This window comes from Rhinopithecus roxellana, chromosome 21 (assembly GCF_007565055.1).
Source record: "Rhinopithecus roxellana isolate Shanxi Qingling chromosome 21, ASM756505v1, whole genome shotgun sequence".
In the NCBI taxonomy this organism is placed as follows: domain Eukaryota; kingdom Metazoa; phylum Chordata; class Mammalia; order Primates; family Cercopithecidae; genus Rhinopithecus; species Rhinopithecus roxellana.
This window is the reverse complement of record NC_044569.1, coordinates 7714287-7741711: the sequence shown is the minus strand read 5'-3', so window position 1 is coordinate 7741711 and position 27425 is coordinate 7714287. Positions and strand designations below refer to the sequence as shown.

At 47.6% G+C, this 27425-nt stretch overlaps 2 protein-coding genes across 10 annotated transcripts in view; one reads left to right on the top strand and one right to left on the bottom strand.

The window, feature by feature from the left end:
- MPPE1 (metallophosphoesterase 1) overlaps positions 1-13973 on the top strand; it is a 38015-nt gene extending 24042 nt beyond the window's left edge. For 2 of the 9 annotated variants that reach the window (XM_030925793.1, XM_030925792.1), the window contains 6 exons: positions 1820-1928; positions 2059-2127; positions 2219-2341; positions 3032-3172; positions 4230-4313; positions 8840-9475. In XM_030925793.1, the coding sequence (XP_030781653.1) occupies positions 1820-1928; positions 2059-2127; positions 2219-2341; positions 3032-3172; positions 4230-4313; positions 8840-8962 (649 nt within the window). In that variant the 3' untranslated portion in view covers positions 8963-9475. Of the gene's footprint in view, positions 1-1819; positions 1929-2058; positions 2128-2218; positions 2342-3031; positions 3173-4229; positions 4809-6189; positions 7380-8839; positions 9481-13260 lie in introns of those variants that run through there. The other 7 variants (XR_004055651.1, XM_030925797.1, XM_030925798.1 and 4 more) reach the window with 7 other exon arrangements.
- Positions 6936-27425, bottom strand: part of GNAL (G protein subunit alpha L) — a 203820-nt gene continuing 183330 nt past the window's right edge. The window contains exons 6-12 of the mRNA XM_010373435.2: positions 24255-24309; positions 22113-22186; positions 19487-19545; positions 18350-18470; positions 14059-14189; positions 11679-11746; positions 6936-7865 (exon numbers count right to left, since the gene is read on the bottom strand). Of these exons, the coding sequence (XP_010371737.1) occupies positions 7719-7865; positions 11679-11746; positions 14059-14189; positions 18350-18470; positions 19487-19545; positions 22113-22186; positions 24255-24309 (655 nt within the window). The 3' untranslated portion in view covers positions 6936-7718. The remainder of the gene's footprint in view (positions 7866-11678; positions 11747-14058; positions 14190-18349; positions 18471-19486; positions 19546-22112; positions 22187-24254; positions 24310-27425) is intronic.

Below are 27425 nucleotides of genomic sequence, written 5' to 3'. Positions count from 1 at the left end.
TGTCTGCCCTGTCTCTGGGTGGTGCAAATTTCATCAGCCCACTTTGTAAAAGAGTCTTTTTATTTGATCAAAATGTACTCATTTCACTTTACAAAGACTGTTCCCGTAGTTATGGTGTCGTGGAATTTGGTGGCAAGTGTGTCACAGTGCTTCTGTAGCTCTGTGCTACCCATCTCCATCGGCCTGGGCTTTTAGACCCGAGCACCCTGACCCTTAGCCTGACCATGAGCAGCTCCCGCTCTGCGAGGCCACCTCAGTGCCCATCTCTAGATCTTTTCTGGGCTGTGTATGCGGCTGCAGCACAGTGGGCAGGACTCTATACTCTCTCCTGATGATAGACGTGGTGGAGAGAAAACAGGTGGGAGTGGAAGCCTTTTCTCTTTTAATCTTGTCCTTCCTGTGGGTGCCGAGCACTCTGTTGACCTTGGACATAGCAGGTCTGCAGGTGAGGTCATTTCTGTCCCGTGGCTTCACCGCCATTGCTCACCTTTCCCTCCCTCTGCCAGGAGGGCAGAGTCTCTCTCTAGTAGGCAGCTTCCTCGGCTGACTCATAACAGAAACATGATACAGTGAGAATTAGTTCCCTCTAAGTGTGTGTTTAAGACACTTTTAACAGCTCATCATACTGCTGATCACTTGGTAACTCCACTCCTTATCTCTAAGATGAGTTAAATTTCAAGCAGTCTTTACTGACTGGTACTTTCGTCATTCCAAGATGGTATGTGTGTAGGAAATAAAAGCGTATTTAGTGGGAGTCTATAAAAAAATGTGGCTGTTGAGTCTAACCATAATGGACTCTGTTATTACCGTAGTTTGGGATTATCCATAGCCAGTTAGCTCTAACCGGCACCCTACCCTCTGCCTTACTTGCTGTGTGTGTCTGTATGTCACTGCTGAACCCTCTGGTTCCCTCTACCTGTTAGTCACAATATCTGACAAGCACCGAGTACTTTCTAGTGGCAGGCTGTGTTCTAAACACCTGCCATGCCATTTCACTAAATCCTCACAACCAGCTGATGGAGTGGGCAGCGGGGTTCTTAGCCCTCTGCACAGAAGAGGCCCTGTAGCAGATGAGGTTCTGGTCAGAGGATGAGCTTAGACAGAGTCTAACTGCAGAGCTTCTGTCACCTGGGATTTTTCACAAGTTTAGGGTCAAAAACCCTTCGATCATGTCTTAGACTGAACTCCCAGTCATGCTATTTTTGTTAATATTGACTTATTTAAAAATACACCAGGCCGGGCGCAGTAGCTCAAGCCTGTAATCCCAGCACTTTGGGAGGCCGAGACGGGCAGATCATGAGGTCAGGAGATCGAGACCATCCTGGCTAACCCGGTGAAACCCCATCTCTACTAAAAAAATACAAAAGGCCGGGCGCGGTGGCTCAAGCCTGTAATCCCAGCACTTTGGGAGGCCAAGACGGGCGGATCACGAGGTCAGGAGATCGAGACCATCCTGGCTAACACGGTGAAACCCCGTCTCTACTAAAAAATACAAAAAAAAAAAAAAAAAACTAGCCAGGCGAGGTGGCGGGTGCCTGTAGTCCCAGCTACTCGGGAGGCTGAGGCAGGAGAATGGCGGGAACCCGGGAGGCGGAGCTTGCAGTGAGCTGAGATCCAGCCACTGCACTCCAGCCTGGGCGACAGAGCAAGACTTCGTCTCAAAAAAAAAAATACACCAAATTATTCTGGGTGGTATTGAAAACTGCTTTGGGCTTGTTTGTTTACATTGGATGCTTAGCTTTCTTTTCATGGGAACAGTGGGGAAAAGAAAGCACTGGTACCCCCAGCAGCCTCACCTGTCTGTTTCCCTCTGCCTCAGCTTCGTGATGGTCAACAGTGTGGCGCTGAACGGGGACGGCTGTGGCATCTGCTCTGAAGCAGAAGCAGAGCTCATTGAAGTTTCTCACAGACTGAACTGCTCCCGCGAGGTAGGAGAGCATCTCACTGCCACAGGCGACTTCTGGCCGTGTCGCTCTGCTTTTGTTACTCAGCCCCCCAGCTCTTCTTGCCCTTTGATGAGGGTCAGGTGTGCGGATTAATGGCCTGACTTGTACCCAGCAGGCACGTGGCTCCCGCCGGTGTGGACCTGGGCCTCTGCTGCCCATATCTGCCCCCGTCCTCCTGCAGGTGAGCTGGGGGAGGAAGGGGCTCATGGCGGACAGCAGGCAGCCTGCAGTTTCACGACAGCCACCTGAACTCCTCTCTCCACCCCGGACAGCATTATCCTCTGTATCGGAGAAGTGATGCTAACTGTTCTGGGGACGATGCTGCTCCTCCGGAGGAAAGGGACATCCCATTTAAGGAGAACTATGACGTGCTTTCACGGGAGGCATCACAAAAGGTTTGCCAGGGTGTCATGATGCTAATTCATGTCGCATTGTGACTCTCATCACCTTGCATGTCAGCAAGCAGAGCGCCCAGGCTAGAGCAGGTGTTTGCTGAAACGTTGATGACTTAGTTATCACCTGGGGACGGGGTGGATGGAGGCCTGGCCTTCACAGCACCATCAGTTAATTGCTTTCTTTTTTTTTTTTCCAGTAAACCTACTTCTATTTCCTACCCTGAAGTCAATAACAGTCTTAGCTATTCTTTGTATTCAGAGTTTTTTACCAACTTGAATGTGTTTAGAAATGTGAATGGAACTTGGAAGAATCAAAATTTTAGGGACTTAATTAAAATTAAAATGCATTTTCTTATATAGATTTATATAATACATATATTACATTATATATAATATATAAATATAGAAAATATTTATAAGATAAATGTATATTTATAAAGATAAAAAAGCACAAAAAGTAGATAAAATCTGGAATGAGAACAGTAGACTCAAAGGGGCTGACCTTACCTTTGATTTAGTATAAATAAACCAAAGGATTTTTAAGGAAAAAAATAAACCAGTCCTTCAAAACAAGGATTTAGTATTTAATTTAATGAAAGAAGCGATGGCCAGCGGCTGTCTGCTGAGCGGTGAGAGCCTGGTTGAGGGTGAGCTAACAGCCTGCTTTGCTGTCTTCTCGGCTGCTGTCAGCTGCTGTGGTGGCTCCAGCCGCGCCTGGTTCTCAGTGGCCACACGCACAGCGCCTGCGAGGTGCACCACGGAGGCCGAGTCCCCGAGCTCAGCGTCCCATCTTTCAGTTGGAGGAACAGAAACAACCCCAGTTTCATCATGGTAACGTGAAAGTTTATTTTTGTCTGAAAGCTTTCCATAAGTATTTAAATCAACACAGTAATCAACTATTTAATTGCTGCAATCTGTAAAAATTTACAAAAGTCACACACAAATTTCCCTCCCTCTACACGTAGTTCCGTGCACTGCCTCTTGCCAAACACCCTTCCGGGAACCAATCAGCCTGACATTCCTGGGCGGTTTGTGTGGGAAGTGAGGGCAGGGCACTGTCCAGGTGGACTTGATCCTTCAGGGAGGGCCATGTCGTCTCCTCTTACACTCTGTGTGTGTTTACTTTTCCAAAGAAACAACCATTTATTCATAAGCTATACTCAGCCATCGTCTCTTATTTTCAAAACATGCCCATTTGGCCTGGCAGAGAATGCTACAGCCTTTGCAGGTTGATAAAAGGTGTTTCACTTAATGACCACTGGGCATTTTAACTCCTTTCAGCCACGGGCTCCTACATCCAGCTCATGATGCTGGTATGACAGGTTCTTTTACTTCTTAAAAGGTGGGGGAAACCCTAACATTTTCAAATTCAAGTAAATGAAAACATTTGCCACTGTCATTCCACATAAACGTTACCTGCAGAGAAAAGCCCACGGAGACGACCTGGACATATGTACTTCTAGGGAACAGATGCTTAGTTGAGCATCACGGGGCAGGAAGACACCTTTCCCTCCTTGTTCCTTGCTGACCAATGACCCTGGAACTCCATGTACCTCTCTGAATCTCTGTTACGGATCTCCCATTATATTTGATGGGAACCCAGTGGGCCAGGGGCCAGTTTTGACAGGTCAGTGTCCCAGACATTTTCCACCCAGGCACACTTGGGCCTTACTTGTCTCTCCTGCCAGAGCCTGGGCTGGTGGGGCTCTGGGGGAAGAGCCTGGTGCAGGAGGAAGAGCAGGCCCTCTTGTTCTCAGGGGAGGAGGGCCCCTTCCCTGCCTCCCCTGAGGGGGACCTGAGAAGGCAGTCTTCCCTCTGCTGTTTCTAAGACTGTGGTGTTCAACCTGTGCCTGGTGCTGTCAGCCTAACTTTCCCTTTTCCTTTCCAGGGCAGCATCACGCCCACAGACTACGCCCTCTCCAAGTGCTACCTCCCACGTGAGGATGTGGTTTTGGTCATCTACTGTGGAGCGGTAGGCTTCCTTGTGGTCCTCACACTCTCTCACTTGGGGCTTTTAGCCTCACCTTTTCTTTCTGGTTTGAACTTGCTCAGAAAGCGTAAGACAGGATGAAGAGCAGGCGCCATTGTAAATATCAAAGCCCAAGAAGTGGAACTTTGGGCAGAGATCATGTTAGAATCAAGTGGATGATGAGACCAATTACAGGCTGTCTCTCTGCACATCACAGAAATTCTCAATCACTGACACGAGTAACTGCAAAATAAATAGTTGATTGTACTGTTCTCATGCTAGCAAAGTGGACAGGTACTCTACAACAAATCTGTTTTCTCATTTTTATCAAATATATGTATCATCAAAGGTTGCATCTGTACAGTATTAAATGCTATTAATGTCATCACTCACATGCACGACAGTCCTTGTTCCCCCAGGAAGGGCCTGGTGGCCGCCAGCACACACGTGGGATTATGTGTATATATAAATATTGGGCTGTTTCCCTCATCCTGTGAAGTGGTTCTCGAATTCCTATGTACCGTAAAGCTGTACCTTTGAAAGTACAGATGTGGCCGGGCGCGGCAGCTCACACCTATAATCCAGGACTTTGGGAGGCTGAGGCGGGTGGATCACTTGAGGTTAGGAGTTCAAGACCAGCCTGGCCAACATGGTGAAACCCCCTTCTCCACTAGAAGTATAAAAATTAGCCAAGCGTGGTGGCACACGCCTGTAATCCCAGCTACTTGGTAGGCTGAGGAAGGAGAATCCCTTGCACCCGGGAGGCGGAGGTTGCAGTGAGCCACGATCGTGCCATTACACTTCAGCCTGGGCAGCAGAGTGAGACTCCATCTCAAAAAAAAATTAAAAAAAAAAAAAAAATACAGATGTGATATGCAGAACATATTGTTTTCGAAGATTTTTTTTTTTTTTTGAGACAGAGTCTCGCTCTGTCGCCCGGGCTGGAGTGCAGTGGCCAGATCTCAGCTCACTGCAAGCTCCGCCTCCCGAGTTTACGCCATTCTCCTGCCTCAGCCTCCCAAGCAGCTGGGACTACAGGCGCCCGCCACCTCGCCCGGCTAGATTTTTTTTTTGTATTTTTTAGTAGAGACGGGGTTTCACCGTGTTAGCCAGGATGGTCTCGAACTCCTGACCTCGTGATCCGCCCGTCTCGGCCTCCCAAAGTGCTGGGATTACAGGCTTGAGCCACTGCGCCCGGCCTGTTTTCGTAGATTTTTATACTTGATCAATTAATGGAATCAGATTTTTAAATAAGTGTAATTTTCTCTATAGGAGACCAAGTTGTTACATCTGATAATGCCTGTCAGTGATCAAAAGAAACTTGAAAAGTAGAATGGGATATGGCTTTTGGTACCTGAAAATAAATGCTTTAATAATCGTAAGCCAGATAAAAGTTTTTCTTTCTGTTTTTTTCTTAACGGTCTGGCTCTTGTTTGAATTAAACTTTTAAACAGGATGTTTAGTCAGAGGGTATTGTTGAGTGAGGATGCATACAACAACATACTTCCCTTTGTTGCTGGGGGTGTAGCTTTTCAGTTTTCTTGTTTTACTTTGACAGTGCAAGGGGAACTGCAAATAATTTCTATTGTATTTATCTTAGTTCAACTGAGGGTTTTATGAGACAGTGGATGGGAAGGGCAGGAAGATGGTGATGAGATAAAATATGTGTGTGTGGCACTGACTGTCTATAAAGTTGTCATCCTTCATGAAAAAGTAGCATTTAAATCTGGATGAGTTTATAAAGGATTACAAAATGCTGATTTATAGAGTAAACTTGAAAATATTACAGACTAAAGACTAAAAGGAGAGTAATGAAGTAATAGGCTGTCACTTCTCTAGATTTGTATTGTTGAAAATTTAACTTTGGACATCTGTACAGATTATTTCAGACCTATGAAAACTACCCTCAGCTCTGTGGCTGCAGATGGAATATGAAGTGTCATCGCTACAACGGTTCTTACTTTCTGGATGCTGTTTGTGTGTCATAATGTTTGAGGCTGTATTTGTAAATCTTGCGAGTGTGAGAAAGAGCCCTATCTTTTGACTTTATACTTCAGATTAAGGTTTTGTAATGTTTCTTCTTCAAAACGCACGTGAAGCTGGCACCCTTATTCTAGGCCAGACACAAACACGGACACGCCACGTTTTGTTTTTCTCTTACTGTTGGCTTACTTGTGTGATGTAGCCTGTGTCCAGAGTTTTGACTAAGGGAATGATGGACCGGTTCCCACTTAGGGAACTTGAAGTGTTTCATTAGCAGACTAATTAGGAAACATATTGTCTAGAGAGAGAGGAAAAAGTCCCTGGTACCCTGAAAAGATTAGATTGCAATTTGTACCCCTGAATTGAGTTCAGGTTTTTACAGCTCAGAGAAGAGCGAGCAGGTGGTTGCAACAGCTTGTGATGTTGGTACGACACTGTTGGTAGAATGTGGATGATTAACGTGTGTAACTTACAATTTTTTAAATCAGGGAGTATTTTATAAAGTGCCAACCTTATGAAATATCCTAAATTCTACAGCTACCATTCATTCCTTTTTTCAGAGTAAGCAGCAGGTAATGTTGACATTAAGCTCTTCAGCACAATACAAACACATTTCACGTACAGGTATAGATAGCCATGGTAAAGGCACAAAGATCTACAAGGATTTTTCTTTAGTAGTTATACAAAAGAATATTACATTTTGTGGTCTGTACAGTATAATAAACCAGCAATAGGGACAACAACAAAGAGAATCTAAGAAAGAAGACTATGCCTTAGTGAAAGTTTAGAGAATCATTTTTACACAAGACACATTTTGCAGTAGTGAATGTGGTAGGTTTTCTGCCTAAATGTAAGAGGCTCAAAGTAGCTCTAATTCAAATGCCTGAGGCCAGCAGCGACTCTGAATGTGACTGTAAAAGGGTTTTTGGTCACTCTGTCGCTTGGGGTTGACTCTAAGTCTAGGGCTAAGGCCAATGGGAAGGGACCATCGCTCGTCAACCTGCAGCTTCATAAAGGGAAAATCAGAGGGGGCCAGGGCTCAGGGCACCGCACGTGCGCTCTTGCAGTCACCCTTGACAACGTGGGGAAAAAGCAAACTGCGTTTTCTCCCCATCTAGCAAGTTCTCCTCGATGAATCAATAAAGGGAGAATGAATAAAGGGGCTCCCACCCGGAGAGATTCTGCTGCAGTGTCAGCAATGAGAGTCGGTGGTTTGGGAGTGGGATGCTGCGGAAGGTTGTATTCAATAACAGAAGCTACACAACCAAACCTGAGGGGACAGAGGTAGCCAGAGGCTTGGTGGTCGACACAGAACGGGACAGACGGCAGCGAGATGGAACTAGAGACCCTGCCTCCTACCATGGCATGGGGCTGGCAGTCAGGCGGTCTGGGGCGCCGCTCCATCGCGGGGTGGCAGCAGCATCCTCACAAGAGCTCGTACTGCTTGAGGTGCATCCGCTGGATGATGTCGCGGCAGTCGTTGAACACCCTGCGGATGTTCTCTGTGTCCACGGCGCAGGTGAAGTGCGGGTAGCAGTAATGTTTGCCTTCGCCGGTGGCTGTGCTGATCCTCTGCAAGAGACAGCGTGTGCACTAGCCCTGCGTGGCCCCAGCATGCACCTTGGGGAAGGACTAGGCCACGCTGAGCAGGTGCCGGAGGCTTTGGTGATGGTGGCCTGTTTCGCATGGGAGCACTTAGAGGCAGGAACCGTCTCAATGCAAGCATCAGCTGAGGACCCAGATAACCTTACCCTTTCTTTTTTTTTTTTTTTTTTTGAGACGGAGTCTCGCTCTGTCTCCCGGGCTGGAGTGCAATGGCCGGATCTCAGCTCACTGCAAGCTCCGCCTCCCGGGTTTACACCATTCTCCTGCCTCAGCCTCCCGAGTAGCTGCGACTACAGGCGCCGCCACCTCGCCCGGCTAGTTTTTTTTTGTATTTTTTAGTAGAGACGGGGTTTCACCATGTTAGGCAGGATGGTCTCGATCTCCTGACCTCGTGATCCGCCTGTCTCAGCCTCCCAAAATGCTGGGATTACAGGCTTGAGCCACCGCGCCCGGCCAGCCTTACCCTTATCACTGCCCCCAGGAAGCTGAAGCAGCACCACGCTCCGCCAGCTAGTTTTAATTAAATGTCCATATTGTGCCAGTGGTTCTGTATTGGACAGTGCAGTGGCCCCGTGGCCGCCTCCACACAGGGGCAGTTTAGCATCTGCTAAGCAGGGTGTCCCCTGGTTATCAGGGGAATGTTTGCTGCCTTCTGGGAGAAAAGTGATCTGTTGTCAAGTACCTGGGAAACGGGGTTAGACACTACGAGTCATGGTTTGTGGGGACACCTCAATGATGTGCTCATGTGCACTGTGAAGCTGAGTGCTGTGGGTGTGGGGACAGGCTGGTACAGGCCAAACTGTGTTCCCTGAAGTTATGTGGAATCCCTGACCCCCGGCACTTCAGATATGACTATATTGGAGATAAGGCCTTTACAGAGGCAATGACGGTAAAATGAGGTCATTAGGGTGGGCCCTAATGCAGCATGACTGGTGTCCTAGAGAGAAGAGGAAACCAGGAGGATGCAGCCGTGTGCAGAGGGAAGACCCTGTGAGACACAGGGAGAAGGCGGCTGCAAGCCAAGGGAGGGGCCTCTGAAGGGACCAACCCTGCCCACACCTTGATTTCAGACTTCCAGCCTCCAGAGCTGTGAGAAATACATTTCTGCTGTTTGACACTCAGCCTCTGTGGCACTTTGTTATGGCAGCCCAGGCAGACTTCGATAGAGGTCCTGTGGAAGCTCGCCTTCTTCCTTGGTGCCACGGGAATCCCTGGGCCTCCTCCTCATCCCCTCCACTCCTTTTTTGACAAGGCATCCTGGGAAACAGGCTTCAGAGAGCTGCTTAGACCACAGAAAGGGTGTCCTGAAGATGTCCTGAGGTATGAAACTCCTCACAGGGGGACAGACTCACTTTAGCAATAGTCAGGCTTCCCTTGAGCATTAAAAAAAAAAAAACTTACGGACACTGAAATGAGTAGGTTATGTATCTTTTTAATCCCAAAGCACCAGGTAAGGTGTTTGGCACACACACAGTAAGTGTAGTGAATGAATGAAAAATAGGCTTTTGGCTGGGTGCAGTGGCTCACACCTGTAATCCCAGCACTTTGGGAGGTGGAGGCAGGAGGATCACTTGAGGCGAGGAGTTCGAGACCAGCCTGGCCAACATAGCAAGGCTCTATCTCTATAAAATGTAAAAATTAGCCAGGTGTGGTGGTGTGTGCCTGTAGTCCCAGCTACTCAGGAGGCTGAGGGACGGGGGCTGCTTGAGCCCAGGAGTTGGAGGCTGCAGTGAGCTATGATCTTGACACTGCACTCCAGGCAGCCTGGGTGACACTGCGAGGCAATGTCCCAAATAAACATACCAAAAAAGGCTTTCTTCTGTAATGGTGTGACTATTTGTCCCTGTCTAGAGCCTTAAAATTAAGGGAATGGAGTCATTGCAAAGGGCGTTGCTTCAAATAGTTTTGTTTTTGTTTTGAGATGGAGTGTTGCTCTGTCACCCAGGCTGGGGTCACCTAGGCTGGGGTGCAGTGGCACAATCATACCTCACTGCCACCTCAAATTCCTGGGCTCAAGGAGTCCTCCCACCTCAGCCTCCTGAGTAGCTGGGACTACATGCCTGCGCCACCATACCCAGGTACGTTTTAAAATTTTCTGTAGACACGAGGTCTTGATATGTTGTGTAGCTGATCTCGAACTTCTGGCCTCAGGTGATCCACCTGCCTTGGCCTCCCAAAGTGTTGAGATTACATGCCTAAGCAACTGCATCCAGCCTGGATGTTTCTAATCTTCATTTAAATGCCCAACATATGCATGCTTAATTAACATTTAGTTCTCATTAGAAAACCATTTTTTTGTGTCTCTGTATGTTATGGTCTTACAAAATGCTCCTTAAAATTAAGGGATCCCTTGATCTATTACAAACTAAATTCCCTTATTGAAGAGATTTGCAGTGCACACGAATTGGCCTTAAGTAAAGGCTCTGAGAATCTGACAGTCTCAGAGAGGCAGAGGAACCTCCCTCGCTGTATTTAACACAGCACATCCCAGATTTATTCACCTGCACAAGCTCTTCCCGTGCTGCCATGCACTTACGGCCATGCACTTCTGGGGGAACTCTTGTCCTCTGAACTCACCCTGCGGCCTTGATTTCTCTTCATTGTTATTTTCTCACTCACTGTAGGATTCAAGAGTCATCCCACAGGGGTGGCTGGGAAAAGGGCGGTGAAAGGCCAGGCTGGAGTGCCGGTCCCCGTGGAAAGGCCTCACGGCTGAGGATCAGCCCTAGTGCTACCAGGGCTAAAACCTTGTCCACACGTGTTAAGTGCACCTGGACTACTACCGGGAACATGCTCTTGGGAATGTCTTGGCATGTAATAGTTTGAAGTGAGTAAAAACTCACAGCTAGCTATACACTGTAGGTTATTTCAAAGAAAATAATATAGATAAAGCATATGTGGCAAAGTTTTGCCAGTTGGTCAATTTGGGTAAAGAGTATATGGGAGTTCTGTTTGTTTGTTTGTTTTGTTTGAGACAGAGTCTCGCTCTGTCGGCCAGGCTGGAGTGCAGTGGTGTGATCTCGGCTCATTGCAACCTCTGCCTCCTGGGTTTAGGCAATTCTTCTGCCTCAGCCTCCAGAGTAGCTGGGATTACAGGCGCCTGCCACTGTACCCAGCTAATTTTTTTGTATTTTTAGTAGAGACGGGGTTTCACCATGTTGGCCAGGCTGGTCTCGAACTCCTGACCTCAGGTGATCTACCTGCCTTGGCCTCCCAAGTGCTGGGATTACAGGCGGGAGCCACCGTGCCTGGCCTGAGTATATGGGAGTTATTTGTACAAATCTTCCGCCTCATATGTAAGTTTGAAAGAATCTCAAAATTATCCCAAATATAATCTCAAATATATCTCAAAAATAATCTCAGAATCTCAGAAAGCTGAAGAAAAAGTATCTGAATCTGAGCACACCTGTTTTTACATAAACCATCAGCCTGTTCGTGCTTTTGGGTGGAGGAAGAGTATGGGTGCTTAGATTTTGCTGAAGGACGCTGTCCTTTTTGGAAAGTACAAGAAGTGAATGAAGTCTAGCCCATCCAAGAGCCATTCCCCGGGACGCTGTGTTCTCACCCGGGCTCTGCTGCTTGGAAGCTGTGTGACCTGGGGTGAGAAATCTAACCTCTCTGAACCTCGGTGTGCTCAGCTGTGAAATGAAAGTAACATACCCTTTCTCATCTCTCATAACGTTAAGGAAGATTAAATCCAAGAGTAAGTAATTTGCATATTGCAAGAAACAAAAGATTAAGAATGGAGGTAAAAAAACAAAGGTTAACAAAATGGCTTACCAAAAACAGGTCCCGGATAAAGAACTTGGCTCTTGTAACTTTGGGATCTTCTCCTGCATCTGGTGTTGCTGTAGAAATGACAAATAGAACTTTACGTGAGCAACATGAAACAAAGATACAACTATGAAAACACAGAAGGAATTTCAGCTTTGGACTGCTGTATATTCACAGCATTAAAATACGTGTACAGCTAGGCAAAAACAAACATCTACTTTTCTTTTCTTTCTTTTTTTTTTTTGGAGATGGAATCTCGTTCTCTCACCCAGGCTGGAGTGCAGTGGCGTGATCTCGGCTCACTGCAACCTCTACCTCCCAGGTTCAAGCGATTCTCCCACCTCATCCTCCCCAGTAGCTGGGATTACAGGCACCCACCATCATGACCGGCTAGTTTTTGTAGAGACAGGGTTTCACCATGTTGGCCAGTCTAGTCTTGAACTCCTGACTTCAGGTGATCTGCCACCTCGGCCTCCTAAAGCGCCCGGATTACAGGCGTGAGTCACTGCCCCCAGCCAAACATGAAATTTTCATTCCCCTCTTCTCCTACATCATTTTAATAGTTATTGCTCTGATAAAACTTTTCTTTGGGGGTGCTAAGGTCTCAATGTTTGTGTCTCCTCCAAATTCATATGTTGACTCCTAATCTCCAATGCAAGAGTATCAAGAGGAGCAGCCTTTGAGAGGTGATGAGGTCACCAGGGCTCTGCCTTCATGGATGGGATTATATCCTTATAAGAGGCCTGAGAGAGACCCCTCGCTGTCTCCAGCATGTGAGGAGGAAATGAGACAGTGCCATCTATAAAGCAGAGAAACCCTTACCAGACACTGAATCGGCTGGTATCTTAATATTTGACCTTCCAGCCTCCAGTACTGTGACTAACACATTTCTGTTCATAAATTATCCAGCTGTGTTAGTCCATTCTCACATTGCTATAAAGAAACACCTGAGACTGGGTAATTTATAAAGAACAGAGGTTTAATTGGCTCATGGTTCTGCAGGCTGTTCAGGAAGCATGATGCTGGTATCTGCTAGGCTTCTGGGGAGGCCTCAGGAAGCTTCCCATCATGGCAGATGAACAGGGAGTGAGACATCTCACATGGCCAGGGCAGGAGCAAGAGAGAGATGGGGGAGGTGCTACACACTGTTAAATGACCCGCTCTCACAGAACCCATTCACTATCATGAAAACAGTGTCAAGAGGATGGTGCTAAACCATTCATAAAGGATCCACCCCCAAGATCCAATCACCTCCCCCCAGGCCCCACCTCAAACATTGGGGATTATAATTCCACAAAAGATATGGGCAGGGACACAGATCTAAACCCTATCACAAGCCTAAGGTATTGTGTTATACAGCAGCCCAAGCAAGACAGGCTGGGGTGGGGGAGAATTCCCAGGATTTTGTTGGCGTGCCCCACACGGGTCAGGATTTACTATGAATATACTTATATAATGCCTCTCCCATGAAGGAGAAAAGAACATGGAACATAAGGAGCAAGAAAGTTTAATGACAAATACAAGTTTTCTTTTCCTTCTTCATTGAGAATAAAAAGTAAATTTTCCAAATCTTAACTGTATTTTCCAGGAAAGTCTCTTTTATTCTGCGTTATCTAGTTTGGAATTCAAGATGTAGAAAGCGGTGCTGTTTCACCTTAAATCACTCCTGTGGGCCTCTGGTAGACCTGGTGTTCACTGGAAACTGAAGTGTCAGCGACTGGAAACGGAGTGACCATCACTTCCTGGTCTACCTTCCCAGCTTTAGCACTGACAGTCCCGTGCCCCGAAACCCCTCAGTCTCAGGCAGCCTGGGGTGGCTGCTGGCCCTGCTGGAAATCCCCAAGGCTGCAGCCACAGCAAGGCTAGAGATAGGAGCAGGTAAGCGTGGCTGCTGCCAGCCCGGGCTTGGGGACAAAGGGTGCAAGGACTGCCTTGCCTGCATGACTCTACCCGTGTGGCTTTGAACACATTATCTCTTCTCTCTCAGACTCTCTTTCCACGGGAAAGAATAATAGAAACTACCATGCGGGGTCATCTGAGGGTGCAGTGAGAAGGTCTGTATCAAGGACTAACAAGGCCCCTGTCATGTCAAACCCTGTCAAAGGCTCCAGAGGGAGAGCTCACAGCAGCATGACAGTCACACCCCAAAACGGCTCTTTCTTCGGCTGCACAGTTTCAGTGGAAAGTCAAACTCGGAAACATTTAAAAACGGGATCCTAAATAGGACCTTTTAACACCCCAGTACTTTAGGATATGGGCAGTAGAAAGAGAATTGTTTTAAAATAAGTGAATTTCTTAGATTCATCAGAAGTATGTGAATTAGAGTTACAGGACTATTAATAAAACAATTCTATTCCTCAATCATAAGAACGTTTTGAAATCTTACCGTCTTCAGGAACAGTATAATTTGCATATTCTGGGAAGTAGTCTTCAATTTTTGATTTCCCTGCCAAGACTTTTTCTGCCAGCATATCTTGTTTGTTCAAGAACAAGATGATAGAAATGGTCCGTAACCACCTGAAAAAGGAAACATAAACAAGTTCACATATACTAGTATATGAAAGCGCCTCTAACATAGAAGTTGCTAAATTAAAAGAATACCATCATCCTCCTAAAATTGTATAGGATTCAGGAAAGTTCAGTACACCAGTATCCTCATTCCATCTGTAAACAATGATAAACAAATGTAGGTACAGGTTGAGCAGCCCTAATCCAAAAACACAAAATCCGAAATGCTTCAAAATCCAAAACTTTTTCAGCACTGACATGATGCTCAAAGGAAATGTTTGTTGCAGCATTTCACACTTTGGATTTTCATATTAGGGATGGTGGACTAGTAAGTATAATGCAACTATTCCAAAACAACAACAACAACAACACCAGAAATCTGAAACACTTTTGGTCCTAAGCATTTTGGATAAGGGAGACTCAATCCGTAGTTAAGCACTTTCTAATTCATTCCCATGGGGGATATAAATGTATTGGAACCAAAGCTAAGGTTTACTTATGTAATGAGTTCACTTGGATTTCTGTGATGTCATTTACCAATAAAAGGTGGGAACACTCACATTAGAAGTGATAATGTTAACAACAACAACATAATATATGACTCATTAGCTAATAACACAGAGCTTAAAGTGCAGCTGGCTTGGTTCTTCTTCCGCCTCCATCACTTCAAAGGAATCAAGCTAACTGATTAGTCTACAGGAATCTTACTACCAATTAATAACACAATCTGGCCAGGTGTGGTGGTTCACGCCTGTAATCCCAGCACTTTGGTGGGCAGAGGCGGGCAGATCACGAGGTCAGGAGTTCGAGACCAGCCTGACCAACATGGTGAAACATGGTGAAAGTCTCTACTAAAAATACAGAAATTAGGCAGGTGTGGTGGCAAATGCCTGCAGTCCCAGCTACTCGGGAGGCTGACGCAGGAGAATTGCTTGAACCAGGGAGGTGGAGCTTGTGGTGAGCCGAGACTGCCACTGCACTCCAGCCTAGGGGACAAAGTGAGACTCCATCTCAAAAAATAAAAATAAAAACCACACACACAATCCACTTTCCCCTCAAATGGAAATAGCTTACCTGCTTCTTCTAGCAATAAAATATATAACCTTTGTAAAACTAAATCTTAAATTATAGAAAAACATAAAAAAATCAAATGTAATTATACCCAGAAACAATTACTATAGAAGTTTTACGTTTTTATGCCCAAGTTTTTTTCTGTCCTCACACATACTTATAAAAACAAGATCGGCCGGGCACGGTGGCTCAAGCCTGTAATCCCAGCACTTTGGGAGGCTGAGACGGGCGGATCACGAGGTCAGGAGATCGAGACCATCCTGGCTAACACGGTGAAACCCCGTCTCTACTAAAAAAAAATACAAAAAACTAGCCGGGCGAGGTGGCGGGCGCCTGTAGTCCCAGCTACTCGGGAGGCTGAGGCAGGAGAATGGCGTAAACCCGGGAGGCGGAGTTTGCAGTGAGCTGAGATCTGGCCACTGCACTCCAGCCTGGGTGACAGAGCGAGACTCCTTCTCAAAAAAAAAACAAAAAAAAAAAAACAAGATCACAGTATTTTAAAATCTGTTTTTTCCTATAAGAAGACTGTGGTCATTTTCCCATTTACACATATAGTGTATATAAATAAATTTATAGTAACTCTATAGTATCCTTCTGTATACCTGGTATTTCCTGACCCTGTTTCTTTCCTATTAACTCTTTTTTTTTTTTTTTTTTGAGACGGAGTCTCGCTCTGTCACTCAGGCTGGAGTGTAGTGGCCGGATCTCAGCTCACTGAAAGCTCCGCCTCCCGGGTTTAGGCCATTCTCCTGCCTCAGCCTCCCGAGTAGCTGGGACTACAGGCGCCCGCCACCTCGCCCGGCTAGTTTTTTCTATTTTTTAGTAGAGACGGGGTTTCACCGTGTTAGCCAGGATGGTCTCGATCTCCTGACCTCGTGATCCACCCGTCTCGGCCTCCCAAAGTGCTGGGATTACAGGCGTGAGCCACTGCGCCCAGCTTTATTAACTGTCTTATTACCACAAATTTGAGGCTGGTTGTTGAACATTTCATAGAAAATCATTTTTCTGATAATCCAAAATTTTACAAGGTAAACTTATGTTTCCTGTCCTCCTTGGTAATATTTCTTCCTAAATACTTCAGAAGAAACTTTGATTTCTAACTATATATGTATGTATTGTGTGTGTGTGTGCTAAATATTCCTTTCTGAAATAATTACTTATGCCACTTTGCAATGCTAGTAGTTTCAAACATGATTATGTGTTGATTGTGAGCTGTAAGTGATCTTAGAGATTATCTAGTCATTAGTGGATGTCCTAAACTGGTACTTTATTTATTTATTTTTAAATGTTAAAAAAATTTTTTTTTTAAATGCAAAAAACTAGCCGGGCGAGGTGGTGGGCGTCTGTGGTCCCAGCTACTCGGGAGGCTGAGGCAGGAGAATGGCGTAAACCCGGAAGGCGGAGCTTGCGGTGAGTTGAGATCCGGACACTGCACTCCAGCCTGGGCAACAGAGTGAGACTCCGTCTCATTTTTTTTTTTTTTTTCGAGACAGAGTCTCGCTCTGTTGCCCAGGCTGGAGTGCAGCGGCGCAATCTCAGCTCACCACAACCTCCACCTCCCAGGTTCAAGTGATTCTCATGCCTCGGCCTCCTGAGTAGCTGGGACTACAGGCTCCCACCACCACGCCTGGCTAATTTTTGTACTTTTAGTAGAGACGGGGTTTCGCCATTTTGGTCAGGTTGGTCTCGAACTCCTGATCTCAGGTGATCCTCCTGCCTTGGCCTCCCAAAGTGCTGGGATTACAGGCGTGAGCCACTGTTCCTGGCCCCTAAACTGGTACTTCCTAAATTTTAAAAACCAAACAAAACCGATTTCGAACCCTAGATATAGAATCATCCCTGGATACCCGTGGGGGATTGGTCTACGACTCCCTGTGAAAACCAAAATCTGAGGAGGCTGCCTTGTATGAAATGGTGTAGTATTTGCATATAACCCATGACTACCCTCCCATGTGCTTAAATCATCTCCACATTACCTAAAATACCTAACACAATGTAAAAGAGCCACCGTGCCCGGCTGAATTTTTGTATATTTTGTAGAGACGGGGTTTCAACATGTTGCCCAGGCTGGTCTCCAGCTCCTGAGCTAAAGCAATTCCCCTGTCTAGGCCTCCCAAAGTGCTGGGATTACAGGTGTGAGCCACTGTAATCTTGTATTATTTGTTGTTGTTGTATTGCTATCTTAAATTTATTTTTGAATATTTTCAATCTATGGTTGGTTGAATCTGCAGATATGGAACCTGAAGATATGGAAGGGTGAATGTAATCTTAGGCTTTCAAAACAGAGACCTAAATTTTCTTGACAAAGCACTATCAGAACTTCATCAAAGAATACTCCACACTGGCCGGGCGCGGTGGCTCACACCTGTCATCCCAGCACTTTGGGAGGCCAAGGTGGGCGGATCACGAGGTCAGGAGATCGAGACCATCCTCGCTAACACGGTGAAACCCCGTCTCTACTAAAAACACAAAAAATTAGCCGGGCGAGGTGGCGGCGCCTGTAGTCCCAGCTACTCGGGAGGCTGAGGCAGGAGAATGGCGGGAACCCGGGAGGTGGAACTTGCAGTGGGCTGAGATCATGCCACTGCACTCCAGCCTGGGCGACAGAGTGAGACTCCGTCTCAAAGTAAAATAAAATACTCCACATTTTTAGTATGTCTATACAATAGATGAACTAAAAGAGATATTTTGTACAGGATTCATCAGTAAAGAGTGTGTGTGCGGGGCTGTGGGTGTAGGTGTGTGTGTTTTGAGACAGGGTCTTGCTGTGTTGCCCAGGCAGGAGTGCAGTAGTGTGATCGCAGCTCACTGTAACCCTCACCTCCTGGGCTCAAGCGATCCTCCTACCTCAAGCTCCTGAATAGATGGGACTACAGGTGTGCACCACCACGCCTGGCTAATCTTTGTATTTTTTGTAGAGACAGGGTTTCTTCATGTTGCCCAGGCTGGTTTCCAACTCCTGGGCTCAAGTGACACACCGGCCTCGGCCTCCCAGCGTTGAGATTACAGGTGTGAGCCGCAACACCTGGCCTGAGTGTATTTTTAACAAAAGAAAATTTGCAATCCAGTGGTGAGACTGAATCGGTGATTTTTGTCACCTGTTGTTCCAGATGCTTTCAAAAAGATCGAGGGACTCTCTCAGTCTGTTGGTGTTGTTATCTTCTCGAATCACCATGTTGTAGCTACTGCAGGCTGCGACGTAAATGATAGCCGTGACATCTTGGTGGGGAGAAAAAGGAAAGCACCCCAGTTAGACACCCTCGCTGTGGAGTTGCAAGAAAGTACACACGCAGCAGCCACTCAGTTCCACAAAAACATTCCCTCAGTGATAGGACTGTTCAGTCACAGAACAGCCTGCCGTGCGCCGTGCACACCACTGGTTGCTTCAGTAACACACTTGATGAAGAGCCCAGCCCAAAAGACGCATGTAAATTTGGGATGCTTGAATGCTTTTTTTTTTTTTTCTTTTTTTTTGAGGTGAAATTTCACTCTTGTCTCCCAGGCTGGAGTGCAATGGCATGATCTTGGCTCACTGCAACTTCTGCCTCCCAGGTTCAAGTGATTCTCCTGCCTCAGCCTCCCTAGTAGCTAGGATTACAGGCATGTGTCACCATGCCTGGCTAATTTCTTTATTTTTTTCTGAGAGAGAGTTTTACTCTTGTTGCCCAGGCTGGAGTACAATGGCACAGTCTTGGCTCACTGCAACCTCCGCCTCCCGGGTTCAGGGGATTCGCCTGCCTCAGCCTCCCGGTAGCTGGGATTACAGGCGCATACCACAACACCCGGCTAATTTTTGCATTTTTAGTAGACATGGGGTTTCACCATGTTGGTCAGGCTGGTCTCGAACTCCTGACCTCAGGTGATCCACCCACCCTGGCCTCCCAAAATGCTGGGATTACAGGCATTAGCCACCACACCTGGCTAATTTTTGTATTTTTAGTAGACCCCTGGTTTCGCCACATTGGCCAGGCTGGTCTTGAACTCCTGATTTCAGGTTATCCGCCCTCCTTGGCCTCCCAAGGTGCTGGGATTACAGGCATAAGCCACTGCGCCTGGCCCTTAAATGCTTTTTTTAATGAGATTAGTATCTAAGGAAGGAGAATCATAATCTATAAAATGCTATACTTTACATACTAGTTAGATTAGAGATCATCTAATTCAAAAACAGTTAAGCACAGCAATGCTGAGTGTTAGAATTCACTCCCATTTTCTTGAGACAGCATTAAAAAAATCACCATTAAAGCACTGGATCCATTTTCTCCTCTCATCCCTCTGGCCGCCAACATCAAACATGCTGTGGAAGAGCAAGAGGAACACAATTATTTGGGGAAAGCCGGGAAAAACCGCACACGTGCTTGCTCTCCTCTTTGGCTATCAGCAGCTTCCAGCGTTCACGCATGGGTCTTGAGTCAGGCTCGGGTCACTGGTTGGCCTGCACCATCACTCCCTGTGTGATCCTGGAATACAAGTGGCTCCACCTCTCTCAGCCGCAGTCCCTCCTCAGTCACCCCACAGTGGGGTTACAGGGGTGAGAGATCAAGCAGACAGCAGCCGGCAGTGTCTGAGGTCCCACAGTAGGTCCTTAATAAATCCAGTGGTTACTAGCTCAGTCATGCAAGAGGTTACTTGCTCAGACACTCATGCCTCTCTGAGTATAAGCTAAGTCACTGCCCAGGGCAGATCCTTCCTATGATTTGCTCCAGCTCTCAGGACACTGTGTCCCCTCCCCTGGAGAATTGAGAAATGCTCCTTGCTTATCTGTCTACACTACATGCATCTTATCTCTAGCCACCTCTGCCTGGTGACCTGCACTGGGTCTTGATCATGCCTGGATTCAGTTCAGGCTGCTCTGCCCAGCCCGAGCTGCTTCCTGGTCGTGCCCAGCCAAGGGGACCTCAGCCAGTTCTCTCAGAGTTTCTCAGCTGCACCCTGTACTTCATCAGGCCAGGCCCAGGCCCAGGCCCCTCTTCTCATAGCCCCTGCTCAGCGCACCCCGTGGCCTAAGCCATTTCTCCCTGGGAGAGTTTCTCTACCTACCCAGATTCTGCTGGATCCTTCCGACCTTTGCAGGCGTCCCTGGCTCTGAGATTTCTCCCCTCCCTAAACATAGTGCCTGTGCCTTAGGACCACACAGGCTAGATTGTTTTGTCCTGGGTGGGTATGTTGCTGATCCTATTAGAATTTAATCTGTACGCTTTGCATTAGCACACATGGGGCACGCTGAGGTACTTGATGAAAATGGATGAGCTGATGAGCAGAATCCTTTCAAACAAAATCACAAATGTGAGATCCAGCTTCACTTAATAATTCCACTATGCCAGGGACTTGGTTATGATGTAGGCAAAACCGCAAGTCATGCCAACTCCATACCGCACTGTGCGCCTCACAGCAGAGAGAGACGTAGCTGGCTTTTCTCCAGCCTGACACTGGCCGTGTGAAGGGTTCTTGGGAAATCTGGAAGTAGGTGCCTGTCACCTGTGCACTGGGGAGAGCATCGGGTACTGCAGGAGTCTCAGAATACACTGCAAATCATGAAACTCTTGCTCTAAGGGACCTCACCCTTGAGGTCCTCACCCTTGAGGTCCCTTAGAGTCGAGATGGACATGCTGGGGGTGACTGGGCAAGGTATAGGACAGTAGACCATCAATGGCTGCAGAGTAGATGCAATGGGAATTCTGAGGGGTCACCATGGGCTGAGATTTGAGGGATGCTTGGATGCTTTTTTTTTTTATTTTAGAGACACCTGGACTGCAGTGAAATGGCCTAATCATGGCACACAGCTGCCTTGAATTCCTGGGCTTACGAGATCCTCCCACCTCAGCCTCCTGAGTAGCTAGGACCACAGGTGTATGCCATCAAGCTTGGCTAATTTTTTTTTTTTTTTGGTAGAGATAGGGTCTTGCTATGTTGCCCAGGCTGGTCTTGAACACCTGGTCTCAAGCAATCCTACTGCCTTGGCCTCCCAAAGTGCTGAGATTACAGGCATGAGCCACTATGCCTGGCCTGAAGGAAGCTTTGATAGATTTGTGGGGTTTGCTTAGCTCAGGTGGCATCTGAGGCTCAGAGGACAAGATGAACAGAGGCACTGCAGTAGGAAAAGCTGGGAGAACTGGAAGGGTCCTGAGAGCAGCCCAGCCTGGTGAGGCAGGTGGCAGGTGACAAAGCAGGGCTGGGGAAGGGGCTGGTCACGGGTGGAGGGCTTGGGTCATAGGGTGCAGAGGCAGTAGTGAGCCCCGAACCTTTTTCAGCAGAGGAATAACACGATCCAGGCCATGCTATGGGAAAATTCATTTCGTGGCACTGAGTAGGGCGACTGAAATGGGTAAGCCAGGGGACAGGAGACCAGCCAGGGCCCTGCTGAGAGAGACCAGGGGCTGGGGAATTGATGGAGCAGGACTAAGGTCACAGCTACGGGGACAAAAAGAGCTTTGTAGCCAGAGAATTAACGTCTTATCATGAGGGAGAGAAATGAAGAAAGTAAGCTCATTTGGCCGAGTTTGCACTTGGGCAACCCAAGAGATGGGCTGGGGACACACAGGAACTGCTCATTTCAGTTCTCAAACTGGGACTGTGCATCTGGAAGATCAAAATTTCATGAGTCTCCTGATCTTAAAAAAGGGCCAATCAAATCTACAACTCAGAGGCAAACACTGCCTTCCTTTCAGGTGTCCTCATTTCTGCGTTAAAGTAGGCAGTAAAATCAACACTTCAACTCTTGCTAGAGTTAGAATTTCACCCCAGCTGCCCTTACTTGAAAGGCCAGCCATGCACATTCAGGAATGAAGCCCCTTAAACCTCACAACCCTTCGGCTCTGGGACTTCATGAGGCCCTGGGCTGCACAGCTTTAACAACATACTCACTGAAAGTTTACTTTGTCCACTTGGAATCGTGTCTCAAAAATCCCAGATGTCAGAACTCTGCATCTGAGGAGGTCCTGGGAACAAGAAGAGGGAAGCAAGCTGAGTTACATTACTGTTCTTCAAAGTAAAGCCCGGGTATAACTATACATCATCAATATTTTTCAAATAATTTGTTCCACTGTACAGGAAACAATAATAATTAAGAACTAAGACTGGCTAAGCATGGTGACTCACACCTGTAATCCCAGCACTTTGGGAGACTGAGGCGGGCAGATCACCTGAGGTCAGGAGTTTGAGACCAGCCTGGCCAACATGATGAAACCCTATCTCTACTAAAAATACAAAAAAACCAAATTAGCCAGGTGTGGTCACAGGCACCTGTAATCCCAGCTACTTGGGAAGCTGAGGCAGGAGAATCGCTTGAACCTGGGAGGCGGAGGTTGCAGTGAGCTGACATCATGCCATTGCATTCCAGCCTGGGTGACAAGTGAGACTCTGTCTCCAAAAAAAAAAAAAAAAAAAAAAAAAAAAACTCAGACGAATGTTGTTTTATCCTCCAGAGAAAGCCACAATTAATGTGTTGGTTTGGCCCTGAGAGACCTGATAACTGTCCTTTTAAGATTTAAAAAAACTCATGTCTCAAAGAATCTTACTGACATATACCTGACAACCACAGCCAGGGCATCAGCATTCCAGAGGGACACCCCTGCCAGTGCTCTCACGATGGCTTGGGTGAGAAACCAAAGGAAGTGTAACTGCACTCAGAAGTCTTCAGCCTTATGAACTGGATGCTAGTTGAGTTCATTTATTCTCTCTTCCCTGCACATTTCTATTTCCTCCAAGATAAAAGATGTGGTACCCCGAGGGGACGAGAAAGCCTCACCAAGCTGGCATCGCTGGCACATTTGGCAGATGTCAGGGTTTTTTTTTTTTCTGACCACCAAATCCATGTGCTTTTAAGGAAGCAGCCACTCCGTAATAATTCTGGAACGTGGGAGGTGGTCCTGCCATTTTAGTATAATGAGAACTGTTTAGGACAGGTGAGTTAGTTGAGGGACTGACTCAAGACGAGGAAGCCTCCACTGCTTTGTCAGATAATTTCAAACTCTCAGGATCAGCCTGAGAGAGAGAAACTTCATGGGAGAGAGAGCAGCTCAGGCCTCAGACCTTCCACCTTGCGGGCCCAGGGCCAAGGCCTTGCAGGGAATACAGACTCTAGGGGAAGTTTGGAGAGTGTGGTTTGAACAGAGAGACCCCTCTAACTTCCTTGGGGTTCACTGGCTCTAGAAGCACCTGAAGGCTCCTGAATTGAGCAATCTGGGGGCTCTCCAAGTCTCTGCAGCTGCCTGAGGGTCAAAGGGGCACGATTCTCTCTCTGCTATTTAAAAATTGGTGGAGTGGGCTGGGCACGGTGGCTCACGCCTATAATCCCAGCACTTTGGGAGGCCAAGGCAGGTGGGTCACTGGAGGTCAGGAGTTTGAGACCAGTCTGGCCAACAGGGCAAAACCCTGTCTCCACTAAAAATACAAAAATTAGCTGGGCGAGGTGGCAGGCGCCTGTAATCCCAGCTACTTCGGAGACTGAGGCAGGAGAATCGCTTGAACCTGGGAGGCGGAGGCTGCAGTGAGCAGAGATGGCGCCATTGCACTCCAGTCTGGGCGACACAGCAAGACTCCATCTCAAAAAGACAAAAAAAAAAAAAAAAAAAAAATGGTGGAGTGCTTTTTTCTGGCTCAACCCAAAAGGGATGCTCTGGGTCACACCTGGAAAGTTCGCTGGGATATGGGACTCCCCAGGCCCGGGGCCAAAACAGAATGGGCATAGTTTATGAAGCCAGGAAGTAAAGACTTGGCTTTCTTGAGGACAGCTCCAAGAGGGACAGGAACAGCACGTTCCTTGTCTGCAGATAAACTCATTTGCATACTGGCAATTTTGAGAACCACTTAAGTGCTAGAGTCAGGGAAGCAAGGCACAAGGTCTGATGACCAATCCACGCACGCACACAGGGCAGTACAAACGATGTGCAAAAAGTAGCTAACTTAAGGATTTTTCCTTAATCCATTCTGAAATAATCATTAAATCATATTGGAAATGAATCTCACAGTTTCTGGTGTGCGGTGGGGGACCCTAATTCCACATACCTGGTCTGTGGGTGTGTAGTCAACCAAGCTGACGCTGTCGATTCTTTCCAGGAAGCTGCAAAGAAAGCCAGCAAGGGTTGAGGCCTGTTCTCAAGTCACTTTTTCCTGGGGTTGGGGGGAAATTAATGGGACATTTCACCCAAGTACAGCAAGGATGGGGCAGGCCAAGAAGCTGACATGAGTTCTTACTTTGTTTCCTGAATTTGTATCTGTCTAGATAATACAACATTCTTGACCCAGGGACGGAGAACTGCATTCTTTTTTTTTTTTTTAATGTTGCCTTCCCTCCCCTCTCTTCTCCACCGCCATAGGGCTGGGGGTGGGGGCTACTCAGAAACTGGGAGAGAGCATGGAGCCTCCCCTCCAAGGCTAAGCGAGTACAAGAATGTGTTGCAATGTAAACAAAACACGGAAGGTGATAGATGTTCCTTTAGTGTAGGTTCCTAATCAAATACAGAAGTTGTGTGTGTGTGTGTGTGTGTGTTGTGTGACTGTGTGAATATGTGTCAGTGACGAGTGTGGAGAGCGAGGATGTGGTGTGCAAGAGGAAACGTGTAAAAGTGAGTGTAAGGGTGTGAGAGTATGTGTGGACAGTGTGCGAGAGTGAGAACGTGTGTGTATGTGAGTGTGTGTGCCGGCAAACCCGGTGATGCCTGTTGGTGTCAGATCTGCCCAGTGCTCTCTGTGTTCCACGCAAGGCAGGGCGAGAGCCTAGGAAAGCTGTGCACCGCTCTGGGGTGACGACCCTCTTCCAGGCTGTTTCTCCAGCTCTTCCGCTGGGAGGCGCCGAGTTCCCTCTCCCGAGTGACCATGGCCCCTGCACAGGCCTCCCCCGCCCTCTCTGTGTCAGCCTGGCTTTACCAAGACATCTCTCCAGGCTGCACAGTTCCCACTGAGTCTTGGTTGATCTGCTGTTATTTGTCTCCTCCACTAACATGCGAGGCCCTCAGGGCAGGTTTCTGTCTTGTCCACCTGGGAGTCCCCAGCACCTAGTGCAGGCCTGGCCCCAGTATATATGGTGGAATGAACCAGTGTCCTCTGTCCCCTTCTTCCATGGCTGGGACAGGTGACCATTGAGGGCTGAGAGGCTGGGCCTCCCGGGGACGAACAAGCACTGGGGATGGGTTAACTGGTGAGCAGAGGACAATTCAGGAGACAGAGGGGCAGCAGGGGCTCTAGAAGGAAGAAGGAGAGCGAGCAGGAGGGAGGGGTCGGGGCGGTCGAGGCTTTCCGTTGGCACTGACATTGATGGGAGGCCCTGGTACTGAGGAGCAAGGATAGATGGCCTGGAGGCTGTGCTGGCTCCCTGCCTGCCATGCCAGTTGGCTGGCTCTGTGTCTGGGTAGGTAGAGGCAGCAGCCATGTGCCCATGAGCATTTCATGCAGCGGAGGGGATGTTGCCTCCTCATCTCCCCATCCTCCTGCACCAGCTCCTCTGCAGGCGCCTGTGAACCTCCGTGTGGGCAAGAGGGAGACGAAAGGGTTCAGAGCACAGAACACCACCCCAAAATGTGCCCTTCGGCATGCTGACTAATTGCAGCTGAAGGCACCTGAGAAGCGTCAGGTGCAAGGCTGGCGGGCTGACCTCCCTCTGTCCCAAAAAGCGGGTCATGAAATTTTCCATAAGAAACGTGCCTGCCCTGTACCAGGAAGAGGAGAGTGTTCTTATCACCAGGGGCTGGGAGTCCACCCCGAAACTGATCTGTACAAACCCACCAAAATAACCCTTGTCTTTCTAGTCACTGCCCCCAGTGACTGCCCCTAGAAACGTGAAGCTTTCTCCTTTGTCACTTCTCCATACGTTTATCTTTTGTTAAAAGGGTGTATTAGCTCTCAGTCCTGACGGCTTCTTTGGGTCTTCATTTTTCTTATGAAAGTTCCCGTGTGCATGTAAAAATATTAAATAAAATGTGTATGCTTTCCTCCTGTTAATCCGTCTTTGTTGGTTCACTCAGCTACACAACCTAATGGGAAAGAGGGAAGTTCTTTTTCTTTCCCTACAAAGGTCAAAAGGGGTCCATTTTAGGAACCACTTGGCCAAAGACAGTAAGACTGCATAATTTCCTTGGCCATCTTAACTCCTTCCTTTTGGAAAGCTAGAGGCAGTCCCTAGTGGCCAGAACTGAGGCCTGGCCGTGGGATGACATTTTGGCAGCCTTCATCCATGAACCTGGGTTTGACACCCCCAGGGCAAGCAACCCAGAAGCAGAATACACAAAGGGGCAGGAGTGGAACTGCTGGTGTTTGGGATGGCCTTTCATAGGGATAGGAAGCAGTGGGGGCAACTGTGACCTCAACGGTCATGAATGAGTCATTTCCCTGGAATCTAGGGAAACAGGCTATGGGAGTGGTGTCTGTAACTGCATTGTCTGGTACGCAGTCATGAAAGAACGTCGGCCGGGTGCAGTGGCTCATACCTTTGATCCCAGCACTTTGGGAGGCCAAGGTGGGTAGATTGCCTGTGGTCAGGAGTTCAAGACCAACCTGGTCAACATTGTGAAACCCTGTCTCTACTAAAAATACAAAAAGTAGCCAGGTATGGTGGTACATGCCTGTAATCCCAGCTACTTGGGAGGCTGAGGCAGGAGATTCACTGGAACCCAGGAGGCAGAGGTTGTAGTGAGCCGAGATCATGCCACTGCACTCCAGCCTGGGCGATACAGTGAGACTCTGTCTCAAAAAAAAAAAAAAAAAAAAAAAAATATATATATATATATATATAAATAAAAAAAGAATGTCAACTGCTCCCGGCTCTGCAGAGATATGGCCCAGGTGACAGGGTTATTGAGAGGCCAAAGGGACCCTGATCAGCCAGTGGTGTCTTTGGAATAGGTGTGCAAGCCCTGGGAGGTGCTACTGCGCACCTGAAGGTTGGTGAGTTGGCCAAGGGTGTGGAACTGGCTCCAGAGGTGAAGGAATAAAGGGAAGGGACCCTCTGGGACCTGGAGAAACTTGGGAGGCTGGAGGCAGGAATTCTCTGCCATTGCCTGAGGCCTGGTTTGGAAAGTGCAATGCAGTTTTGGCATGGTGGTTGCTGGCCTGGAATGTGGTAGGGTGAAGAGCACAGTGGAAGGACACTGAGTTCCTGACCATCCAGTGACAAAGGAGCAAAAAGACCTTGGAATCCGTGAGAAGGTAGGAGAAGTTTCTGCCGGGGTGGGACAGGAGCTC